Here is a 24,551-nt window from a genome sequence, read left to right as displayed (position 1 = left end):
CCGTATATAATATACATATACATATACACATACTATTTTTCGTAAGCAGCTGTATGACTTTCATCTCTCAAAGAGCCAGTTATCCAGAAAAGGTTGAGAATCCCCATTCTATTCCTCCTGATCTAATCCATCTTATATATTGCTTCTAAGGTAATTGTTGCAAATCTCCATTAATTCAATTGCAAACTCTTATGGTGGGCCTGTGTTTCATTTTTCCCTTTTCTGAATTCCCAAACCTATATTCTCTCTTACAGTACTTAAGAGTGTAAGGGGACAGGAAAGAAGATCACATAAGGCTTTCTGGAGTTCATGACCCCTTAGCTGAACATGTAAGACTTATTAGGCAGAAAAGGTTGTTCGTTGGGTAGATGAAATGGCATGAGCTCATTAATGAAGAAGTGAAATAGCATCCTGCTTGCCTTTACTAACAGTTTAGTGGTAGCAAATAATCCAGATCCTTCAAACCTCTTTCTTTCTGACCCTAGCCTATGTTTTGGGTACAGTATCACCTTTATATCATACAGTTCTACCTATGTTTCCATTGTTCCAGTCTTTTCTATTCCCTAAATTATCCTTGTGCTTCATGCTTCAGTTGCTTTGTTCATCCTCTTCTTGGCCTTGAATTCTGCTTCTAGTCAGGTAAGGCAGAGAATGCGGGATGATGAGGAAGTAGAGATCAGATTTGCATATCTGGAAGAAGTCATTGTAGAGCAAGAGATTTTGAACAAAATATGCCCTTTGTGTGATTGTCCAGATTGTGAGAATTGGAAACAAGGCTGTGTATCAGTGCCATGTAACCAAAACCAGAGTTAGGTCCCATATACATAAATAAGGGTAGTAACAGCTGTCAGCTCAGTGAATAAATTCTGAAATCAGAAGAAACTTGTACTGGGAGCAGCAGAGCTGTGAAAGACAAAGCCAGAGTCAGGAAGCAAGTAGCTCAGAGGCCTAAAGGAGCAATGACAGTAGAGAGGAGAATGGCTTTCTGTTGAGTACCTGCAGCCATGGTTGTTAGTTGATAATTTGGCTCTCATCTCAGACCTAAGTATGCTTTTGCATTTCCTGTTGTGGCAGGAGCCACACCCAGTGTGCACAGTCTGGAACTTACAGGTGGAAACAGGTAATCAGGAGCATTTTGCTCAGATGGAATGTGTGGCCATGAGGAAAACAGTTGCTTTGGCAATTAAATCCTAACAGCTTTGCTACATTTAACATAGGCTGCTTAAAGTGTTTAGCGAAAGAAATATTCACTTTTATAACCTACATTTCCTGTTGTGAAGCTCAGGAGAATAGGATTTTGCTCTATCATCTTAAATTCTTTAAAATAAATAAATATATATATTTTTTTCCCTCCTTTCTGCAGAACATGCCAGATCCCCACAACCTTCCCATAGTGGCTGGTTGGAAAAAATATCCACTTTTTTTTGGTACTGCTGTATTTGCTTTTGAAGGCATAGGAGTGGTAAGAATTAGTCTGTATTATTTTTAAATATTTTAAGTCATATCAGAGACTAACATTGTGAAGCTATGTAAAAATGCATGTTTTTTTTAAATTTTAGTTTTCTTTATTCCTGAAACATGATTTCTAGTAGATTTGTATTATAGTTTAGTTCTTCCACTAAGAGTTTAATCTTAAACATATTCCTTCTTTATTTGTAAAATAAGGAAATTAAACTAAATGATTTTAACATTCTATTATGTAATTTTTAAACCTATACAAAATTTAGATAGTGTTATGGACTACTGTGTAAGCATAACCAGCTTCAAAAATTTAACTCAGTTTGTTTTGTTTATACTACACATACTTAAGCACACCCCAAACATATTTTATAGACTAGATTATTTGAAGGAAACTGAAATCGTTACTAAGTTATTGTTACATAAGTCAAATATAAATTATTACTTTAGATTTGTGTATGTTTGTGTTGAAAAGTGTTGTCATAAAGCTAATGCCAAGAAACATAGCATCCTGAGGGTTCTAAGTTTTTAAATTTTCTGCCCAAGATACTTCCAGTTTATGTATTGCCCATTATTTGTGGGGAAAATACAGTATTGCTGTTTATTCTGTTCTATAGTTTATGTTTCATACTCTTATGGTTTGTCATAGGAGCAGATTCACTGCAAACACCTATTTAAAATGATCTCCAGACAGAATCAGTCTAAAAGACAATTTTATAGTATTTTACTTGGGATTTTGGTCTCTGACTTCTCCTTTAGATAATTCTCACACTTCAGATAATTCTCACAAATTCTTACAAATTCTCACAGCTCTAGTTATCACTATTGCAGACTTAACTGTAGATTTTAACTTCTTTTTTTAGGGAATTTTATTATCTAGTTAATAACTGGACATTGCTGTTTAAGTGTTTTTTCTCTGACCATCTCAAATTCAGTGACTTCAATGTCCAGTGCATACTTTCTCACCCCAAATCAGCTTCACTTTCTCATTTCTCTTTTTTCTTTTAGTTTTCCTTCTGGTTGCTTAAATTTGAAATATTGGGGTATTCTTACTCATGCTTGGTTCTCCATTCCAATTAGCAATTCAGGCATGTTGATTCTTCTTTACTATTTCTCAAATCTGTCCCATGAAGAAGATTATATGTAAATCACTTTCAATGCCACATGACACAAAAGAGGCCTCAGGAAACATTAATTTCTTTCCCTTTTTCCTTTATTAGCTGCAGTGCTACCATTGCTGGCCACAGCCTCATATGTCAGGTCTGGATGGTCTCAAGTGCATCTGCACTGTGCTCTGCTCTATTCTATTCTTAGCAGTTAATGTTTCCATATGGAACAGATTTATTCATGTGAAAAGTCATGATAGTAATGGAGATACCACCTTACAGGGCTATTCTGAGAACTGTCTGAGATGCTGCTTGCTAAGCTCTTAGAATGATAGCTGCTGTACTTAAGCACTTAATAAATTCTTGCTATTTTTATTACATAGTATCTTTCACTGTACAGCTAAATTATTTTTGAAGATTAACCTAAAAACCTTGATTTTTTTCAATTAGCCTTTTCTTTAAAAGCGATTTTTATGCAATGAAAACCATTTACTAGCCTTAATGAAATTGACAGACAACTTCTTCAAGATATAGAGCTAGTTACAGAGGTGTGCACACATGCATGTATTTTCTAGCTCTGTTTCCTGATAGAACCTAACAAGCAGTGACACTTGGAAGAAAGAAGCACACCTATAACCCAGATCTTGATTTCTGAATACACTTTTCCAACAAAAGAACTAAAGTTATTTAGAGACAAATGACTGATTTTAGTGCTGAAGCAAATAGATTCAAGATAAGTCTAGAGTACAAGAAAGTAAAGAAATGCTCAAAAAAGGAAGATTGGAAACACGTTAAAGGGACGCAGGAACCATCCTCATAGAATTCACAGTAGCTAAGGTGGAAGCAATATGAGTGACCAAATGGATAACAAGAATATTTAGTTATAATTCCATGTATTAACCAAATCTGTGTAAGTCTGTGCTCATATGAATAAGTGATTAAGCAAATAAATACATGGGACAGAATCCCAAATGATTTATGTGGAGTCTTCTCCCTCTGGGAGGTATAGTTAATTCCCCATTAGTCTTTGGAGTATGGGCTCGATTTAGAACATAAAAAGAACATGATGAAAGGGAAAAAATAACTTTATAGCAGAGAAACCTGGCAAACTACCTTAATGAAGTGATCAAAATGAACCTTCAGGCATAAAAGCATGTATGATGACAAGGACACTCCCCCTGTGTGGTATTCTTCTCTAAAACCTTATAATCCCAGACTATAACTATAATCCCAGTCACAAAGAAAATGTTGGGCAAACTTGAATAGAGAGATATTATGCAAAATAGCTAACCCATACTGCTGAAAACTGTCAAAATAATGAACAACAAGGAAAGATTGAGAAACTACCAGAAACCAGAAAAGACTTAGGAAGAAAGGTGACAAAATACAGTGAGTTATCCTGGATGGGACTCTGGAAGAGAAGAAGGGAAAACCTAAAGAAATACAAATGAAGTTTAGAGTTTAGTTACTAGTAATGCACACATGTTGGTTCATAGTTGTAGAAAGTGTAACATGGTAAGTGATATGTTAACAGTGGGGGAAACTCATGAGGGATATATGAAAACTTTGTCTTTGCAACTTTTTTGTAAATCTAAAATTATTCCAAAATAAAAAGATTATTTAAAAAAACAGACAGGTTTGTCTGCCAAGAACTGATTTTTAAATTAAAAAAAATTTTTTTTAATATGTAGTGTAGAAAATATAGGATATGGAAAAATCCTTTAATAACTATAAGTGTTATTTTAAAGAAAAAGTTTTTGTATATAAACTGTAAAAAGACCAATTTCTATATATGAGACCCTATTATTTTGAAGCATAATTGTATCACACTCCTTTTAAAAATAATTATATTTTTTTATTTTAGGTCCTTCCACTGGAAAACCAAATGAAAGACTCAAAACGCTTCCCTCAAGCCCTGAATATTGGCATGGGAATTGTTACAACTTTGTATGTGACATTGGCTACTTTAGGATATATGTGCTTTCGTGACGAAATCAAAGGCAGCATAACTTTAAATCTTCCCCAGGATGTATGGTAGGTGAATATGAGTTAATTAATCCTCGTTTTTGTATTTTATAGATATAGTTTACTGCCTTCAATGGTAAAGGCATGTTATTGGATTTATGATTTAAGCATTTAAAACTTTCGCTGTGATTTCTTTGTGTAACCTAGATTTTTTTTCATAAATCTCTGAGGAGACCATCTATGAATTTGTGGATCTCTGTGGAATTAAAAAAAAATTTTTAAAAATTCTAAGTATTCCAAACATGAGTCAAGTGTATGAGCAAAATATGAATTATTGTAATATGGACACACTATAATAGAAAAAATTAATACTCATCCTGTTGCCAAAAAATCAAACATACTGGGTTCCTGGTAAAATGACATGTCCTATCTTTGATATTTTACTGGTCAGCTTTATACTGTATGTACTTACAAATTCATTCAGAATCCAATTGGAATTCATTAATAATTGTTGGGGTCTTTAGCCCCCTTGCTCTTCTCGACCAGCGACAAGGGAAGGGAGCACTCCCCAACAAGGCCAGACCAGGAAAGGTAGGGCCGACTGACCGCCCACACCCAGCCCTCCAGGCAGAGGACAATCCGACACATCAGGGAGACCTGTCACAGCAGGAACTTGTTTATTGAGGAAGTCACACAGCTTTTATGTAGGGTGAAGGCTAGGCGGGAACCAATCAGCTTAAAGATCAGCAAGGCACAGGGGGTGGGGGAGTTGGGGGGGTGACGCAAGCGAGAGTCCCATAGGACTATATGGCAAGCATGAGCTGATCACGTTTGCGGAACTGTTGTTAACCAATCCCTGACAGTGGTCTGATTTATGGTCATTAACTTTTGAAACCGCCTTTGAGGCCTTGATCTTGCTCACCTGCCAGGAAGTAAGGAGTCAGCCTGAGTTAGTTAACGTGTCATTAGTCCCAACAAATAATGAAGTAATTAATGCATCTTATTTTAATATTATAATTGCATTCTTGTAAATGAAATATTATTCAATTTTTCCTTTTTCCAGACATTGGTGTTTGAGAATTTAAAAAAGTTATTGGCAGTGATTATGATGTAGGCCTAATATCTTATTTATAAAATGGAAGTGAATGCCTTAGTTTTGATAAATGAAAAGAATAAATGCAAAGTTTCTGATTTAATAAATGTCACTCTACTCCTTCAGCTACTTGGCTAGAATCTGTGAAACTTTAAATATCTCACCATTGTAGTGAAAACCAGCAATAGCAGAAATTATATTTTCTGAGTGCCTTCCTGATGAGAGTTTGTCTATCATTTAATTATTATTTGCATTCAGGGCATTTATTGGACTAAATATTTTGTTAGGACAAATGCACATAGGACGCCATTCAAGTCAGAGGAATGTAAGTAGAATAGTTTCCAGGTGTCAAGGGGCACACATTCAGTGTGTTTATCTTTGTAATCATAATTTTACCTTAGTGACATTTTGTTATTATGTTTCAAGTTGGAAACATGTTTCAAATGTTGTAAATGTATTTCAGGATGGATTCAGGATTGCAAAGAAGATATATAGTTGTTTAGCATTTATTTAATTTACTCATGTTATAGTTAATTATATACTTTTGTTTCCTTCAATTGTGTTTTTTCTTTTTAAAACCTAAGGACTAGAAGCTTAAACAGCTTAGCTTAAAGGGAATGAAGGCTAAAAAATATGTTAGTATAGTTCATCTTTTGAAATACTGTAAAATATCTAGGAAAAAGATGATGTTTTTACCACTTACAACCCAATAACATTTAGACTAAATCTTAAAAATACTAATTTAAAATTTGACATGGATTTTGACAGGTATTTTATTATTTATATTTTTAACTTTTTGGTTGACATAATATTTATACATGGTTACAAGGTCCAATATAATGTTTTCATTCATGTATACATTGAGTAGTAATCAACTCAGGGTAATTAAACACCCATCATCTCAAATTTTTATCCTTTCTTCATGGTGAATACACTTGAATTTCTTGCTTCCAAGTATTTTGGGAAGAGATCATGCATTATTGTTAATCATATTTACCTGGTAACCACTATTCTACTCTCAACTTCTGAGAGATCAACATCTTAGATCACATCTATAGTGAGATCATGTAGTTTCTGTTTTTGCCTGATTTACTTCATTTAACATAGTGTCTTCTGGGTACATGTGTGTTGTCACAGATGACAGGATGTCATACTTTTATGGCTGGCTTTTTTTCCATTGTGTATATATACACCACATTTTCTTTATCCATTTGCTTGTTGGTGGACATTTAGGTTGATTCCATATCCTGGGTGTTCAAATAGCGCTGCAATAAACATGGAGCGTAGGTGTCTTTTCATCATGTCAATTTCATTTTCTTTGGCGAGATAGCCAGCAGTGGAACTTCTGACTGGTATGATAGGTATAATTTTAGTTTTAGGGAGACTTCAGTACTCTTCTTCATAGTGGCTATACTAATTCACATTTCCATCAACAGTGTAAAAATCTCTCTTCCTCTAAATCCTTCCCAGCATTTGTTATTTTTTTCCCATCTTTTGAGAAGACCCATTCTCATGTGGGTAAGGTGAGATACCTCATTGTGTTTTTCCTTCTCATTGAAAATTTTTTTCATTTATATGTTGGACATTTATATGTCTTCTTTTGGGAAATGTGACAAAGTTTTAATGTTGAATAGAAAATAGGCAGAAGCAATTTCAAAATTCTTCTCTGCTCTTAGTCACAAAGCATGTAAGGAAAATCTTATGGGAGAAGGGATAAAAGAGGAAGTATACACACATTCAAATTAAGATGTTCCTATCCCAAGACAGGTAAGAACATGGTGAAGGAACAATGGACAGGAATAAGAGGGAATGCATTTTGTATTCACAACTCAATTTTGGGGCATGACACTGTTCATGCAGTAGCTCCAATTCATCTTTCTCTATTCCCACAGCTGCTTCTCATCCCCTAATTGTTATGGCTCACTGGTTAGATTGGAACACATTAAGGACTCTTGATTAAAAGGAGGCTGGTAGATTGATCATAGTTTCTACTCAAGAAAGTCTAGCAAGTCACCCACTTTTCATTTAGTGAACCTATAATAATTATTCAAAGAAATATAAAAAATATAAGAAAAATAGGAAAGCATGTCAAGATGAATATTTACTTTGAGAAAAATTCTGTTGGTTCTTTCCCTTTCATTTTGTAAGTATGCTTTTGTTGACCTGTAATCTATCTCTTTTTGATCTCTGCACTTGTGGGAATGTTAAAATAGTAGTCATGCCTGGGAATACAGGAAGAGTTTTTTTTGTGTGTTTTTAGTTATAGTTGTTTATAAAATGAGAAGTTTTGATTAGTATAATTTCAGGATTATATTTAAGATTCCTTTCTTAATGTTCTTTCTTCCCTTCTCTTCCTGTGTTTAAAACAGAAGACCTTGGAAGGTACAGTGTGTAGTGTACTCAGTGACTGAGTATGAAAGCTGATGGCCATAGCAAAATTGTTCCAGACTATTAGCCATGACAAGATGTAAGGGGCTTTTGATGCCAAATTAACTATGGTCTCAGAGATTAGAAGGGCTATTTCTTCAAGAAAAGGTTGAATTGGAGAGAGACCCTAGGATAAAGCAAGTGTGAATTAGAGAAGTTCTAAGTCATTATCATCTTCAATCTTCCTGAGGTGTTATCTTTAAAAGCTGGTTATGAATAATGTTGTTCAATATAACACATTGACTTTTGAATTAAGGAGTGTATTTTAAAAGTGATAATAAAGTAAATTCACAAATATTGTAGGTTTAGAAGCATTTCCTATGTGGCCTACTAGTGTAGTTAGGAAATAACTTATAGTTCTGGACAAAAGTTTTACCAGCATTTTTCCAAGTGAGTAACTATGTTAGTCAGCTTTCCATTACTCTAACAAATACCTAGATAATCAGCTTATGAAATGAAAAGGTTTTTTGGGCTCAAAGTTTTGGAGGTTTCAGTCCATGACTGGTCCATAGTTTGGACCTTTGACTAGGTAGCACATCATAGCAGAAACACATGATTGAGTAAAAAATTACTCACTTATCTCATGACTGGAAAGGGAAAAGGGGAAGAGAAAAGGACTAAGTTCCCATTATTCCATTCAAGGGCATGCCCCCAGTGACCTGAGGACCTCCCACTAGATCCTACCTCTTCTATTAAAAGTTCCACAACCTCCCTAAATTGCCAAGCTGAGGACCAAGCCTTTATAAAATGCACCTTTGGGGAACACTTATCCATACTACAGCAGCTACCCAAATAGAAGAAAGAGAAAAGCATTCCCTCAGGAGTCCTGGGGCAGGTCCCCACATGGCCTAACTTCAGCACAACATCAGCATGTACTTTATTTTTGAAAAAGTATACCTTTTGTGTTCTAGTTCATAATATCTATGTTGCTTTTTATACAAAAATAATTTTCTCTCAAAAATACTCCCTTGGAGTAAAATCTATATTTAAGAAAAATTTGCCGTACTTAACATATAGTTTGGAAAACCCCAAGCACACTGCCACAATCCACGAGGGATTATATACTCCAGGTAAAAAACAAAGTTTCAGGGTAGTTGCCAATAAGAATAACCAAGGGGAAGTAATCAACCTGACAAATAATAGAACTTCAAAAATCTGTGATGTCAATGATAACATGGACTATAAAAATGTTCTTTTCATAAGGATTGATTTGAAGAGGCTTTTTTTCCCATATAATTTGATGTGGATTGTTTTTTCATGTAAATGTCAGATTCTGACATGTTAGTGGTATTACTTGAAGTTATAGAATCTCCTTACCAATATGGAGGGTCCTAAGTAGGAAGTGTTTGCATTAGTTTGATCTGGAAAAAAACAAAAAAAAAAGAATGTGGAGTTATTCAGGTTAGCAGCAGAGGTGTTAATAATTGTCTTTTGAGTGTGTTTGGGAGTGAATGCCACATAATTTAAAAATCTTCTAGATGGTTGTATTTAAATTTCATCTCTCTCCAACTCCTCCAATAATAATTTATGGAGGGCTGGGGAGATAGCTCAGTTGGTAGAGTGCTTGCCTTGCAAGCACAAGGCCCTGGGTTCGATCCCCAGCACCACAAAAAAAAAAAAAAAAAAAAAAAAAAAAATTATGGAAATTAGAAAAGAAGATGGAGATTTTGGGCTCGTGTCTTTATTGTAAAGGAGAATTGAAGGTGCAGAGGCTTGAAGGTAATCACTGAGTGCCAATGATGATTTAACGAGATCTTGAGAGGAAATTGCAAATAGTAATATTTGTGTTCTCTCTTACCAAGTGTCCTCCAGTGATGGTATATATGTCATAAGAACAAAGCTCTCTCTTTTTGTTGTTAGTTTCATTTGTTTACTTTCATGGCTCTTTTTCTTATGAGTCAAAAGCACAAGCTCTGTTCCCTTCAGTTTTTCCCCATCACAGTAACTATGGCTGCTCGCTTCATTTCAGTCAGTGACTTTTAACTTTTTGAACTACAGTCTATAGTAAGAAAGGGAAATGTTTTATAGAAAACCCAAATATGTGTATGTATGTGTATGTAAGTTTTTGTGTGTACACATAAAATTAATTGAAATATTATTTTCATAAAATAATTGAAATAATGGAAGATTAAATAAAACCATTCTGACATTTTATCTCAGTCTGTATAATTAGAAAAAAAAACTACTCACACCCACAAATTGATATCATAACCCTCCAATTGGTCTTGATCTAGAATTTGAAAAATACTTGCCTAAAATACATTCACATGCTAATTTTTAAATCAATACACATAACACTTATAGGAAATATGAAAGGTATTGAGTTTTCATTCTGATAATGAGAAGCAGTAAGATGACTTCTTTGCCTCACTTGTGACTTTCTTTGTAAAGTTTGTATTGAGTAGGAAAAATAAACTAAAAAATAAGAACACAGAAGGGATGAGGTAGAATATTTTATAATTTATTGAGATAATTGTACTGGAACTCATTTTTAAACCCCTGAACAGGATAAAACTCAGATGTGAGCCTATGTTTGTAACCTACAGGAATAAGGAGCAAGGAACCTAAATATTCTGGGACATAAAGCAGATAAGTAGCAACAGGTAATCAAGCTATATTGGTTGATCTTACTGGTAGTTAAGGGACTGAACTCTAGGAGGTAATTACCTAAAGTGCAAGTATTTAGGCAAAAGTGGATTCACCAAGAGGCATGAGAATGAATAAATGAATGAATGTAAGGAAACTGAAAAAAAAATTCATGTATCCCTCACAATTTCTTAGTACTTGTCTAATATAAAGTTGCCTGTCTGGGGATCTTTTCTAAACTCCCTCTGCCTTTCTCATCATAATGATTGCTATTAATTATATTAAATTTGAAATGAAGGACATCTTCCAAAGTCTAATTAATCCAGCAGATATTTATTGTGTGCCTTCCCAGTTCCTACTATTTCATGCTATAGACCACAGAGGGAACATATAAAAATTTCATGATGCTTGTATCCTAATGACCATACTGTGAAAGTTCACTGCTTCAAGGCATTGGGTCTAGTGCTGAATGCTAGATAAACATGGTTGCCTTATTTATTTATTTTTTTAAGCTTAGAATGAGATGAGGCTGTTGTAAGGATTGTAGCTAATCATCAATTAACCTGACTTCTTGACAGAGCTAAGCTGTCGAGATTCTCAGCCTGGTATCACAAAGGGTCCAAGAGGGAAAGTGAGTTATCAGAGTATTTTCAAGGGTAACTTCTGTATACAACGTTAAGATAAAGAGAATTAGCCAACTACTTATTTCCCATGTCGACTTTTTAAAAAATTTTAAGATATCCATATCTGAAAATTCAGGCATTTAACTTATTTGTCAATGAGGGGAAAAAAATTAAAGCATTGTAAATTTTGAAATCTTGCATCTTCAAAACTAATTTTTTTCATTGAAACATTATTCTTCCCATAAACTGATTCCATCTATTGACTGCAAAATAAATTATTAAAAATATATTTCTACACTTTACTCAGATGTTAAATTTTGTTTCAAGCACACTAGATTTTGTTTTAAAGTACAAATAATTCTGTTCTTTGAAGTATTGTTAGTATTCGTCATATTGAATGAATGTTGTTTCTGAGAATTATTTCTCATATCCATTTAATCATTAATATTAGTTTAACTAGCATTTAATAAGTATAAATTACTAAGTGCATTGTAGGGGTATACAGAGAATAATAAAACACAGTCTGTAGTTTTCAGAAGCTTTGGCAGTGAGAAGTTTTAAAGCACTATGTCATGTGCACTAAATGGTGTCTAAAGGTCGTTTTATGTTCTTATGTATCCTCAGATAAATTCCTGTTACTTTAAGAATATTTTTTTATTCTTTAGAGAGAGAAGGAGGGAGGGAGGGATTGGAAGAGATAGGTAGGTAGATAGGTAGATTGTTTCCTGGGTATGTTTTTCCTTTCAACTCTCTTTATTTCTAAGACTTAGTACATAAAAGGACCCTTACCACAGATACTTGCTTGAAACTGAAATGAGAACAGAGGTCGATAACATCTATAGAAAAGTTAGGTAGAGAAAAACAATTTAGTGTGTTGTAGATGACAAACAAGTGGTTTCTTAAGCAGAAAAGAGGTAAAAGTGAAATGGTTAGTTTTAAACTACAGCAGTCTTTTAGGTACTCTCATTTCTATATTACTCTCCTGTTGAAGAGTCATAGGTATACTGACTTCAAAAGATCTAAATCATTTTCTCATTTTTACTCTGCGTAACACCCTTACGGTGACTGCATTTAGTTAATATTTTTGAATAGTATTAATAATATCAGATTCTTAGCCTATATATAACGTCAGTTTTTTTGTCAGTAATAAAGTAATTATGCATAGATGCAAAATGTGCATTTTTAAGTTTATTATAGAACCATATTTTCAAATCATGAAAATGAAAATATTAGAAAAAAGGAACATTCTTTTTTAAAACTAATAATAAACTAATGAGACTATTCATTTAATTTTATATAATTGCATAGCAGAGTATATGAAGCAGCTGTCTTGGTTATTTTGCATATTTTCAATAACTTGACGATTTGTATTTAAGCCTTGAGCTGAGAAATACTTCCTTAGCTAATTTTTAAATTAAGGTTTATTATTGCTGGCCCTAAGGACTTCCATCTTTCCTAACTGTGCAACTTGTAGTATTTTCAAATCTAATTCTACTCAGCCTTATTTCCTCTTACTTCTGTGATGAATATGTTATAGCAGAATATTTAATGAATTCCTTCTTGTTTGGCCACAGTTTAGAGAACTGTTTGTAATCCTTACTACTTAAGTCTTAAGACATCAGAAATAAACTTAAAGCCTAATTAAACATGTTACCAAAAGTAGAATATGTTATATCCTTTTAAAATGATTTGTTCTTAAGAAAAAAAATACTCTTCCCTGTGCTTAGAACTCTTAGGAGGGAAAGTAGAACTCTTAAGTGAAAAGACTATGTTCATAGATCATGTTGCTGCTAAAAGAGAATGTGCTTGTTAACCACTGCCCCTAACACCACAGCACATTCCGTCCCCCACCTCCTCACTAGTTTGTTTTTTTAAAAACAAGAATAGTTGGGTGTTTCTTTTGACTGTGGGGAAATACTGGTATATTAAAAATAGAACACATTAATTTTATTTTCTATAGCCTAAGGGAGTATGTTCCATAATGTTCTTCTGAGACCTGTGATTGTACATTTTTCTATTCACTGTCAATTTTAATATTCAAAAAAATCTTCATTGGGCACCATGGTGCACATCTGTACATCCAGCAGCTCAGGAGACTGAGGCAGGAGTTCAAAAACAAGTTCAAAAACAACTTAGAGACACCCTATCTCAAAATAAAACACAAAAGGGGCTGGGATGTAGCTCAGTGATTGAGCATCTCTAGGTTCAATCCCCGGTACCAAATAAATAAATAAAATCTTTTGCCAGACAAAGAAAAGTTACTAAAATTTTTTTATCAATCTATGCGTGCTGAGTTTGATAGGAGGTTATCTACAATGTAGCTATCTGCAATGTAGAGATCACACATTTTATACATGTAGTGAAATATCATACTATAGTGGTTTACCTTATAAATATGTACAATTATTATGTATCTATTTAAAATAATTTAAAGAAGAAGCCTAATTATATTTATGAATTGTAAAATTTCTATGCTATTTTGAAGTACTGAGTTTCAAAGAGATAAATTTACTTAGACAAAACAATATGCTGACAACTCTGTTTCCCTTATTACCGTCATTTTAACACAGGTCGTATGTATAACTAGAAAACTTTGGAAGTTGAAACTATTTAGACACTTCATTTTAGACTTCTGTTATTTCTGCAATAAATAACACCATAGCAAGATTTTTAAGCAAGAACTATTATTGGGTTCACTATGAAGTTTTCTTCTAAATATAGATTGCTTAGTTATGATTCAAGATTTTAGACACACAAAAGTATTCTTAACTTTTAAAAAGAAAGTTGAAAAACATCAAGTTCTTTATTTTTTTAGGGGGTCCTGGGGATTGATCTCAGGGGCACTCGACCACTGTGTTACATCCCCAGCCCTATTTTGTACTTTATTTAGAGACAGGGTCTCACTGAGTTGCTTAGTACCTCACTTTTTGCTGAGACTGGCTCTTGATCATCCTGCCTCAGCCTCCTGAGCCACGGGGATTACAGGCATATGCTACCACACTCAGCAACAGCTCTTGATGGGACTGACTGTAACCTGAGAACTTTGGTTTAGCCCACAATGAAGTCTTCTGAACAATATGTCGCCAACCTTTGCATTCCATGTCCAGACCTTCCAGGCTTGTTAAAGTGAATATTTCAAATATCTTCTAGAAATCTAGTTAGTGGAGATCGGTTGGCTTTTTCACAATGTTTTTAGTTTGTGGATTCTAGTCCAAGTTTTTTTTTTTTTTTCTGAATTTCGTGTTTATCTTATCAAAATAAAAAGGAGGTAAGCAAGATTCATATTAAGAAAGACTAAATTTTCAATTTTTCCCAACAGGTTATATCAGTCAGTGAAAATTCTGTATTCCTTTGGCATCTTTGTGACATATTCAATTCAGTTCTATGTTGCAGCAGAAATCATTATCCCTGGAGTCACATCCAAATTTCATGCTAAATGGAAGCAAATTTGTGAATTTGGGATAAGATCCTTCTTGGTTAGTATTACTTGTAAGTATCACTACATATTTATATTTAAATTTTTTTATTGTTGATGTTTCTTAAAATTATATTATCACAAATAAATTATTTTAACAATCAGCATAAGGATGACTGCAACACTGAATAAGCCTGGGATTGTAAAATGGTAGCAGGGGTCATATTACTGATAGTCCAGGGAACAAATTCTGGGAATTCTATGTGGGATGTTAATAACCATTTTGTCCCATTTAGGGTTACAGGATGTAGACCTAGAACTTCTGGTAAACTCCATAAATCACATTGAGCAGTGTGGGATGGAGCTTGTGCCTAAAGTTAAAGAATTGGTTGTATTATATTTTGCTTGAAAAGAGAAAAATAAAACTGGAAAGAATACATAAAACTTAATTGTTAAAGTAATGATTAAAATGAATTATATCAATTTATAAGGGAAATCATATTGACAAAGTTGATAAGCCCATACTCTGGTGGCTCATGAAGCATCCAATAGGAAAATTTTATTTTAAAATATTAAATATAATTTTATACATTTTTTATTGACATTTTGATAACTGGTCTGAATAAAAAGAAAAAATTCATAATTTCAGTAAAATCCCTTTTGTCAATAGACATAAGATGGTTCTCCTATCCCCTTTTAAAATCAGTCCTGAAAATCAATTAGAGGAGCTTCAGTGCCATATTAACAGGGGCCAGAATTTTTAATATCTTTATCCATTTCTGTACATGAGCAGAGTACATTTATTTAGAGTTTAATAGATCTATTCATGATAGCTGTCTCTAGATGACACAGGTCAATGTATTTATAATAATCCCATAGTGAATATTTGTAATGATTACACTATCCATATCTTAAACATTCCATAGATTTATTGTTTTTGCCCATTTGAGTTTTTGCATTTTAGATTTGTCTAAAGGATATATACTACTTTGTCCACTAATAACATTACCAAATAACATTATTTCAAGCCATTTTCAGTAGCAAATATATATTGGTTCTGTAAGATTTTAAATACGGTTTTAACTCATTGAAATTATACTACTACTTGATTTTAAAGTGTTTGGTAGAAGTTTAGTCTATAAATCCTAACATTATATATTTTTCCCCATGGTTTCTAACAGCAGTATTTTACTTGAACCATATGTAAGATAAAGATATATCAAAGAAAGTTTAATAAAGACAAAGAAGCTAGAAACAAGAAAAGCAAAAGGAAGTGAACTTAGAAATAGATAACAAAGAATTTAAAAATGATGGCTATTAGAAGACAAGTAAAGGAGAGTCAACACTGGCATAATTGGAGTCCCCAAAGAAAGAACCGTGGTGATATGATTGTTACTGGTGACAGTGATACCACTAGTTATCGGTGTTGAGTTCTGCTTCCTCAAATTTGAAGTTTGAACATTAGAGAAGTACACTGAGGCACGAATATAAATTAGGTTTTATTTAGAGATAGTTACACAGACTTCTCCCAGGAGGGAGAAGGGGCCATGGCTGGTATTCTGGTATTCCAAGAAGTGAGAGTGCCCTGCCCCTTTTATAGACTAAAGTTTCCTTTGTTCTCCTGCATTCTTCTCCCTTATCCTGTTCATTTCCCCCCATCTTGCATAGTGACTGGAAGATGTCGGTGGAATGGCCCTTTGGTGAACAGGTGGGCTAGAAGAGCCAAGGTGGAGTCCTTGGCAGGAAGGGAGCAGCAGCCCAGTGGGCATTGATCAGTAGCTCTCTGCTCAGAAGTTGCTTCATTAACAACCTTTTCGGGAGAGATAGTATCAAAGGGCTCTGGAGACAGAACATTCCAATCTCCCAGGGGCAGTTTCCAACTTCCTGGGCTCAAATTGGCCTCCATTTTCTGGATCTGACAAGATCACCTATGCTACACTGACTGCCTGTCTTTAATTCTGGCTTCAGCAGTGGTGGTGGTGTTGCCATAGCATGCATGGAGCAAATTCAACTATTATTTCTGTTAGGAAGTCCAAATTATCACTCAACAAATCACAATTTAAATACAATCTGAAGAAGGACCATGACTTTTGATGTCTATAAATTGTTCTGTTGACACCTTTTGATAAGATCAAGAAAGCACCAGGCTACAAATTGAAAACTTGTAAATGGCTTGGAAGAAGAAAATTCTTCTTACAATAGTGGAGCATACAATTGGGAGAAATAAGTTCTGCTGTTTTACAGTACAGTATGGTGACTAATTTGCAACAACCTATTATATATTTTATGAAAGAAAAAAGTAAAATGCTGTCTACTCAAAGATATGATTAGAAGATGGAAAAGCTAATTATTCTGAATTTTTTTTCTTTCTTGCAGTACTGGGGATTGAACCCAGGGGTGCTTTTCCACAAAGTCACATCCCCAGCCTTTTCTTAGTTTTTGATTTTGAGATAGGGTCTTGCTAAATTGCCCAGGTTGGCCTCAAACTTTTAATTTTCCAGCCTCAGCCTCCCAAGTTACTATAATTATAGGCTTATGCCATCCTGCCTAGCTAAATTATCCCGATTTGATCATTATACATTGTGTACATGTATTGAATTACCATACTATACCCTATAAATATATACAATTAAAAACTGAGCCAGACTCAGTTTATTTAAAAAGTCATTTTAGTTTGAAGTAACAGAAAAGTTTTAAAAGTAGGTAGAATTCCTATAAATCCTTTACTTAGCTTCCTCTCATGTATCATGGCTTATGTAGCCACAATACAATTATTAAATCCAGGAAATTAACATGGTACAATGCTACTAACTAATCTATAGATTTTATTCTAGTTTTCCCATTAATATCCTCTTTTGGTCCAGGAATCAATCCAAAGTCCAACTTTAATTTAGTTATTATATTTACTAATGTCTTCTGATAGTCTGTGTCTTTGTCTTTCTATTTTTGATTTTGTCTCTTTGTCTTTGACCTTAACTTCTGAAGTGCCAGTAATTTTGTAGCATTTCCTCCAGTTTGGATTTTCCTAATGCTTGCTTATGTTTAAAGCTAAGCATTTTAAACAAGAAATTCCACAGGAGTGATGCTGCACCCTTCTCAGTACATCACATCATGGTTTCAGTATGTCTTAATGGTGATGTCAACTTTGTTCACTTAGCTAACATGGTCTCTGACCTATTTCTCCATTGCAAAGACACTATTTTTCCTTTTATAATTAGTATCTTGTAGAAAGATATTGTCAAACTCTGTAAATATTCTGGTCTTCAGATCTAGCATCCTTCAGTGATTCTTTCTGTTCAATGATTACAGAGGTATTTGATTAAAATGATTTTCTACTTCCATCATTCCTTCCATTTTGATTAATTGGAATTCTACTGTAAGGACTAGGTGCCTCTTCTCTCCCATTTATTTATTTCATACCACTCCCTGTTTTGTGCATTGTAGAATGATCTGTATGACAGGCAGAATAATTCAAATGCTTTGGACACAAACTATCCAAACTTCTTCAGAGCAAAAAATTAAATGTTGTTTATATACAAAACTGTTGACAAGTCAAAGTCCAGTCAGTATTACTCACTGGTTTGACTTCTTTTCTCTTTTTTTCCTGCTTAGAACGAACTGTGACATATTTTTCCAAAGCAATAGTTCTGTAGTCTGACTTTCATTAGTTACTTTTACTGTATTGAAAAGGTCTACATTTAGTATTCATGTAAGTACTAGACATTTAAACTAGATCAATATGTATTTTTATTTTCCAGGTGCTGGAGCAATTCTTATTCCTCGTTTAGACATCGTAATTTCCTTTGTTGGAGCCGTGAGCAGCAGTACATTGGCCCTGATTCTCCCACCTTTGGTTGAAATTCTTACATTTTCTAAGGAACATTACAATATATGGATGATCCTGAAAAATATTTCTATAGCATTCACTGGAGTTGTTGGCTTCTTATTAGGTACATATGTAACTGTTGAAGAAATTATTTATCCTACTCCCAGTGTTGTAGCTGGTACACCACAAAGTCCTTCTCTGAATTTGAATTCAACATGCTTAGCATCTGGTTTGAAATAGTAGAAAAAGAGTTATGAGTCTTCTACTTTTGTCTCAGTTTTGAAAGTAATTAAAATAAAAAAGTAAAATACACGTTACCATATACTTAAAAATAGCCCAGTACCCCCCATTTTTGGCACAGTGTTAATTGGCAGAAAACTATAATACTTTACAGTAGTGGTGAACTATGACATGTTTTAAATAATATTAATAATGTTTAAAATACTTTGGAAAATTGAAAAAATTAAAATATAAAAAAGTAAAAATATTTCTATCATTTGTCATTTCAGTAAGAAACATTTTAATAAAGATCTCTGTCTCTTAACCCATGCTACCTTTTTTGCCACCAAGTTGAGGAGATATAGGACTTCAAGAGTTTGAGAATTAAATCAGGACATATATAACAAATGTCTCTCTCCATACCATCCCAGTGAATGTCAGAGTAAGCTTTATGTATAATGTAAGAAAATCTGGGTTGTCTTATTAAGTGTTTAGCCAGTACTTACAATCAGCCCTCCAGTGGAAAATTCACACTTAATATGATGTAAGTATCAGAAAGTCCCCCAAACAGAATTATTTTTAACACCATACTGTATGGCAAGTGATTTTCATACCAGTTAGGAGGCACTTAGCAAGATTCTGATTTAGTGTTTCAGTCAGGTTTGGAAGGGACTTTAAAGGTTATCCAGTACAATTCCTTTATTTTTCATCATAGTAAATGAAGTCCCAGAAAGGTTCAGCAAGTTGGTCAAGGCCACTCAGGCTTGAGAACAAGAGAACCTGATCTCTTGACTACCAGACCAGGGTTTTTGTTTTTCATGTCACATCCAAGAAGAATAAATTATGTTCAGCTTAATTTTATTGTTGAGTCTATTTAATTATATTTTCATACTTTGAAAGTGGGTGTATAATCTTTGAATAGTATAGATCACCTGAGCAGAAAACCGGAAACTAAGAACCTTGCACTGTGGCTTCATCCACCTCAGCAAGGGAAAGAAGCAGTTTTTTTTTATACAGAATTGAGACCATTGCTCCTACGATGTGGTGGGCTAGAATGTGCCATACTGCAATTTTTGTGGCTTGAGCTCTCCTTATCTTCCTTCTCTTCCCACAGTTTCATTGGCACCATCTTCCTTAATGGCAGAAATAGATATTTGACAGAATACAGGACTTGTGAACTCTTTCAGCCCGTGACTTTCCTTCTTACAGTCTTTAATCTCAATGGGCAGAATAAAAAACAAAAAAATACAATGCATGCATAGGAGAAATTCAAACAATAACTGAATATTGAGATACTCCAGGTATCTTCCAGAGGAATACCTTCTATCCTTCCATATTCTTCAAGCACACTTAATAACTGAAATAAAGAATCTCATTTGATAGGGAAGATGAAAATTATTAAGTTTAAAACATAAGGAAAATAATTTCTTCTGACTTAAAAAAATTCAAACTTTAAAACATGAACATTTTAATTGGCCTGGTGGTAGTCTAATGGGTAATGCTGCAAGATGCCATTAAACTCACTGTAGAGACTATATTCTCTATTTTTGTATGTAAATGTTTACTTAGGTATTTTTTGCTTATATCATCCACATCATCAAATATGATCCTAAAGATATATCAGAAGCTTTATTTTGCTACAGATTCATAAGAATCAAAACTTTTAAAAAACATTGCCAATAATAGTTTTTATAATACTTTTATATTAAATCTGTTACATTGAGTCTTTAATCATACTAAGAGAATATGGAAGAAGTTATAGCAAAAGTAATCTTCATTGAAACTAATGTTATATAATCTTGAATCTAAGAATAAATTAGATGTTTAAAAACTTTATAAGTTGGTGTAAAATGATTCAAAAACCATTATTTAATGGAAAGTAGCATTAATTTTTTTTGTCACTAATTTTTGTCATGTAATATTTCTAGTCTGTGCAGTTTTATTTTTATACTTTTACCTATTTATTTCCTTGTGGAATTAATCAAAAGTAATGAAATTTTTAACAGTTTATAATAAAAATAACTTTTACATTTAGCATTAACACATCTTGAGCATATTATCAACCAGGCTTTCACATGCAGTGATAGTGCTGACTCAACATCTAGTTTGAAAGTCACTAAATTATCAGCACGCTACAAGAAAAAGTTGAAATTCAGAAAGGAAGAAGGGCTAAAAAGGGAGAAAGTAGTTTTAATTCTTAACAAGATACACTATTTAAATGCAATGTTTCAGTGCATTGTTATTTAAGGATATTTGATAATATACCGTGTACTATCCCATAATCATTACAGATTTTTTTTAAAAAGTGGGGTACAACCATGATGTGAAGTTTTTTTAAAAAAAGTATTGTGCTGGTATTACTTAAAAATCATTTATTACTAAGCTGTCTTTAGTGGAAGATCAGGATGGATAGAACGCTCATGAATATGCATTAGTGCAGTGGCAGTGATTCTGCAGTGAAATACGCATTTATCATTGGTAATATTTTCTCTGAAATTTAATTTAAATAAGTCATAACATTTTCTAAAGATTTTTGGAGAATATATTTTGATTGTATCAACTGTTGTTTTTACTTTGGGAGCCTGGAGAAATGAGAGTGATTGTACCTGTTGAATTTTGTGTCTGCTGTTTTTTGGTCCTTCACAATATGGCAGACATGACAGCTTCTGTCTACTACACAGAAAACTTTTCTCTGAAAGTTGTTAGTTGACCGAGTCTCATCTCTACTGCTTGGGTGGGGGAGGGGAGAAAAGCTTTATTTACCTCTGTTGAGTTCTGATCTTACCCAGTTATCTCTGCTCTCTTACACCCAGAGTTTCATCAAGATCAGAGTCAACTGGTTAAAACACTGCTTCCCAGATATTTTGTTTTAAATCAGGGGACCTTTTTCCCTCATGGCCAGATTTCTTCACAATTAAATACGAGTTGTTGGGTAAAGATTAGTTTAGATGGTGTTACCAAATGAAAATAAGTACTGTATTAGCAAATGCCACATTACGTTTTAATTCTGTCCTCAGTTCTTCCTTTATTAAAATGATCTCTGTCTCTTGCTTAGACAGTGCACTTAAAGTTTTACAAGAAGATTAGATACTGCATATGTTACAAATTTTCTAACAGGATTTGATTTTCCTCAATATTTGCTTAACATTTACATAGAAACTCTTTAACTTTAAAGTACTATAAAATATTAACTTTCTATATTAGTGCCATCTCTAGTGGTGGAAAAACACAAATCTTGCTATAGCTTACCTGTCATATCTTTGACCACCGATGTCAGTGCAGCAGCTGAATAATGCATTTGCTGATAGTATGTATCCAAATTCTATTTCTTTATCTTTCATTTTTCATTTAAAAGGGAGAAGATACAGAATAGAGCTAATGTAAATAGAAAATAAAATTATTTAAATAATACTAGTATTTCAGTGAATATTTTATCTGTTGAGGAATAAAATAATTGCTAAAAATATACACTGATAATATAAAATGATGTTTTTTAAAAAATGGGTTTATTTTGTTCTTTTTGGCTCCCCCTTTATATTATAATTTGAGAAAGTGATCTAAAAGATATAAGATACTTCTAACATTAAATGACAGACTGTAATAGTTAATGCTTTATAGAATTATGGTTAGTCAAATATAAACCACTAGCACTTACTAGGTCACATATCCTTCTGAAACTAGTTGATTTTGACCTAGGAGATGAGAAGATATGCTTAAGAAAGGACTAGACATGGTATTTGTTGTCCCTCAAAAGTGACTGATGACTGATGGCTCTGATTCTTCAAATTTATGTTAAAATAGGCTAATTATTCCTGCTGGCATGTGTGTAACCACATGTATATACACACACAACAGTAGTTCATGTGAACTAGATACAAATATAATTTACCATTTAAATTGGATCCAGAAAGATGATGTATTGGAAGGATCACTCTAAAAAAATACTGCATTTGAGTTTTCTAGATAACAACTAGGAAAATATGTGCTTTTGACTTAAACAAATCAAGCTGTGGATTTTTTTTTTTTCAAAAGGATTTTGTTAGTTTGAGAACTAAATGTTGTGCTCGAGTCAATTGTTTTATTTTTCTTTGTAAAATAATATGAGAAAGTCTGTCTTAGTACTGTAATGCTTCTGAATTTTCAATAAAACATAATTATTTTGCTTGCAGTTGCCTTTTTAAATAAATTAGTCCTTTATAAGTTTAAATGACATTGACAGATGTCATTAGCTGAAAATGGTATTAGTATAATATTCTCATAATAACACAAAATCAATCTTTATGGTTAGTTCTTTGTTATGTTGGAAGTTGATATTAAATACCTCTAAGATTAAAGAGCAGAAGTTGATTAAAAATGAAAGGACACACTCAAAACCATGACTTGAACTTCCTGCAGAGTGAATGTAGGATTAGCCGTCTGCAGGTGCTGCTTTCATGATTTAATTTATCACCTAATCTCAAAAAAATCCTGAAGGATTGTACATGTTTTTACCACAAAGAAAAAAGTTAGGTGATAGATGTAAACATTACACAATGTATACAAATATTTAAACATGTTTGATACCCAGTAATGTTTAATTTTTGTGCCACTTAAAAATATAGAAAACTTGTTTTTTTTTTTTTAAGTACTTATTTTTAAATTTTTTACAGACTGCATTATGATTCATTGTACACAAATGGGGTACATCATTTCGTTTCCATGGTTGTACATGATGTAGATTCATACCATTTGTGTAACCATACATGTACATAGGGTAATGATAACTGTCTCATTCCACATTTTATAGAAAAATTTAAATGATAGAAATCCCAACTTCTTGCTTAAATAACGGACCCTTTTGCTTGCATCATAATATTGGAACAATGCTTTTGGAAAGCCTGTGGTAACCCCATGTCAAAGACCACAAAGATATTTATACTTTTCCACCAGGGATTCTGCTCTTGTGAGCTTCACCCATGGGTGTCTTGTAGTAGACAAGACACACTACCTAAAGGTGCATCTGCAGCATTGTGCTTTAACAGTGAAAAATTGCAGACAACCCAAGTGTTCAGCAATAAAGAGATTATTAATTGTATCAATGTAGAATACAATGGATATTGTACAGAAGACTCATAATTTGGGAAAGAAAAAGTGTATGAAATTGTCGATTGCACTTATGTAAAAATATGCTTTTGTAATAACACAGGAAATATGCAGAAAATGGAGTCAAGGCGTTGGATAAAGAAAATGGGTTTCATCATTTCAAAATAATGAGTAAAAGGAAGCTGTGAGAGGAACAAAGGGAAATGGTTTGGGGAAGGCAATGCAATTTATAAAACTTTGTTAGGCACAAGGGTGTAGCATAGAAGTAAAGCATGTGCTTAGCATGCCTGGGGCCCTGGGTTCAATCCCCAGCACCAAAACTACAACAAAGTAATAATACATGCTCCTAAAGCAACAGAAGGAACACAGGGATTTGTCTATATATCTCCCTGTCCCTACACCCACACCACATACACTCTCTCTTTTTTATATATCAAATATAAAGATATATGGTTATATAAAGATATATGGTTACTTTGAAAAATTTATAATGCAAAAACTTTAGAACAGTTTTTCTTAAGAGGTATACACATGCTCACAAAATTTTGCATATGGAATGATGGGGCTTACATTTCAGGGTACATGGACTCCAGGGGGAAAGATTCTTGGAAAACATGAATTAGTACTTAAGAAATTTGGTTCAAAGCTTCCTTGCAAAGGAAATTGTTTGATAGCTCAATATGGTACCAAGAAGTCGGGTCTTTTGGTTCTCACAGTTTTCTGTACTATGAAGCATAGGTAAAGCTGGTAC

General features: G+C 33.4%; 1 protein-coding gene across 3 annotated transcripts in view; it reads left to right on the top strand.

The window, feature by feature from the left end:
* Window positions 1–22,886, top strand: part of Slc36a4 (solute carrier family 36 member 4) — a 57,384-nt gene extending 34,498 nt beyond the window's left edge. For 2 of the 3 annotated variants that reach the window (XM_047518270.1, XM_047518272.1), the window contains 4 exons: window positions 1,364–1,462; window positions 4,429–4,598; window positions 14,578–14,747; window positions 18,432–22,886. In XM_047518270.1, coding sequence (XP_047374226.1) covers window positions 1,364–1,462; window positions 4,429–4,598; window positions 14,578–14,747; window positions 18,432–18,739 — 747 coding nt within the window. In that variant the 3' untranslated portion in view covers window positions 18,740–22,886. The remainder of the gene's footprint in view (window positions 1–1,363; window positions 1,463–4,428; window positions 4,599–14,577; window positions 14,748–18,431) is intronic. The other variant, XM_047518271.1, reaches the window with a different exon arrangement.
* Window positions 22,887–24,551: the final 1,665 nt, after the last annotated feature.

This window comes from Sciurus carolinensis, chromosome 11 (genome assembly GCF_902686445.1).
Source record: "Sciurus carolinensis chromosome 11, mSciCar1.2, whole genome shotgun sequence".
NCBI classification, from domain to species: Eukaryota; Metazoa; Chordata; class Mammalia; order Rodentia; family Sciuridae; genus Sciurus; species Sciurus carolinensis.
This window is presented reverse-complemented; position numbering and strand designations above follow the sequence as displayed.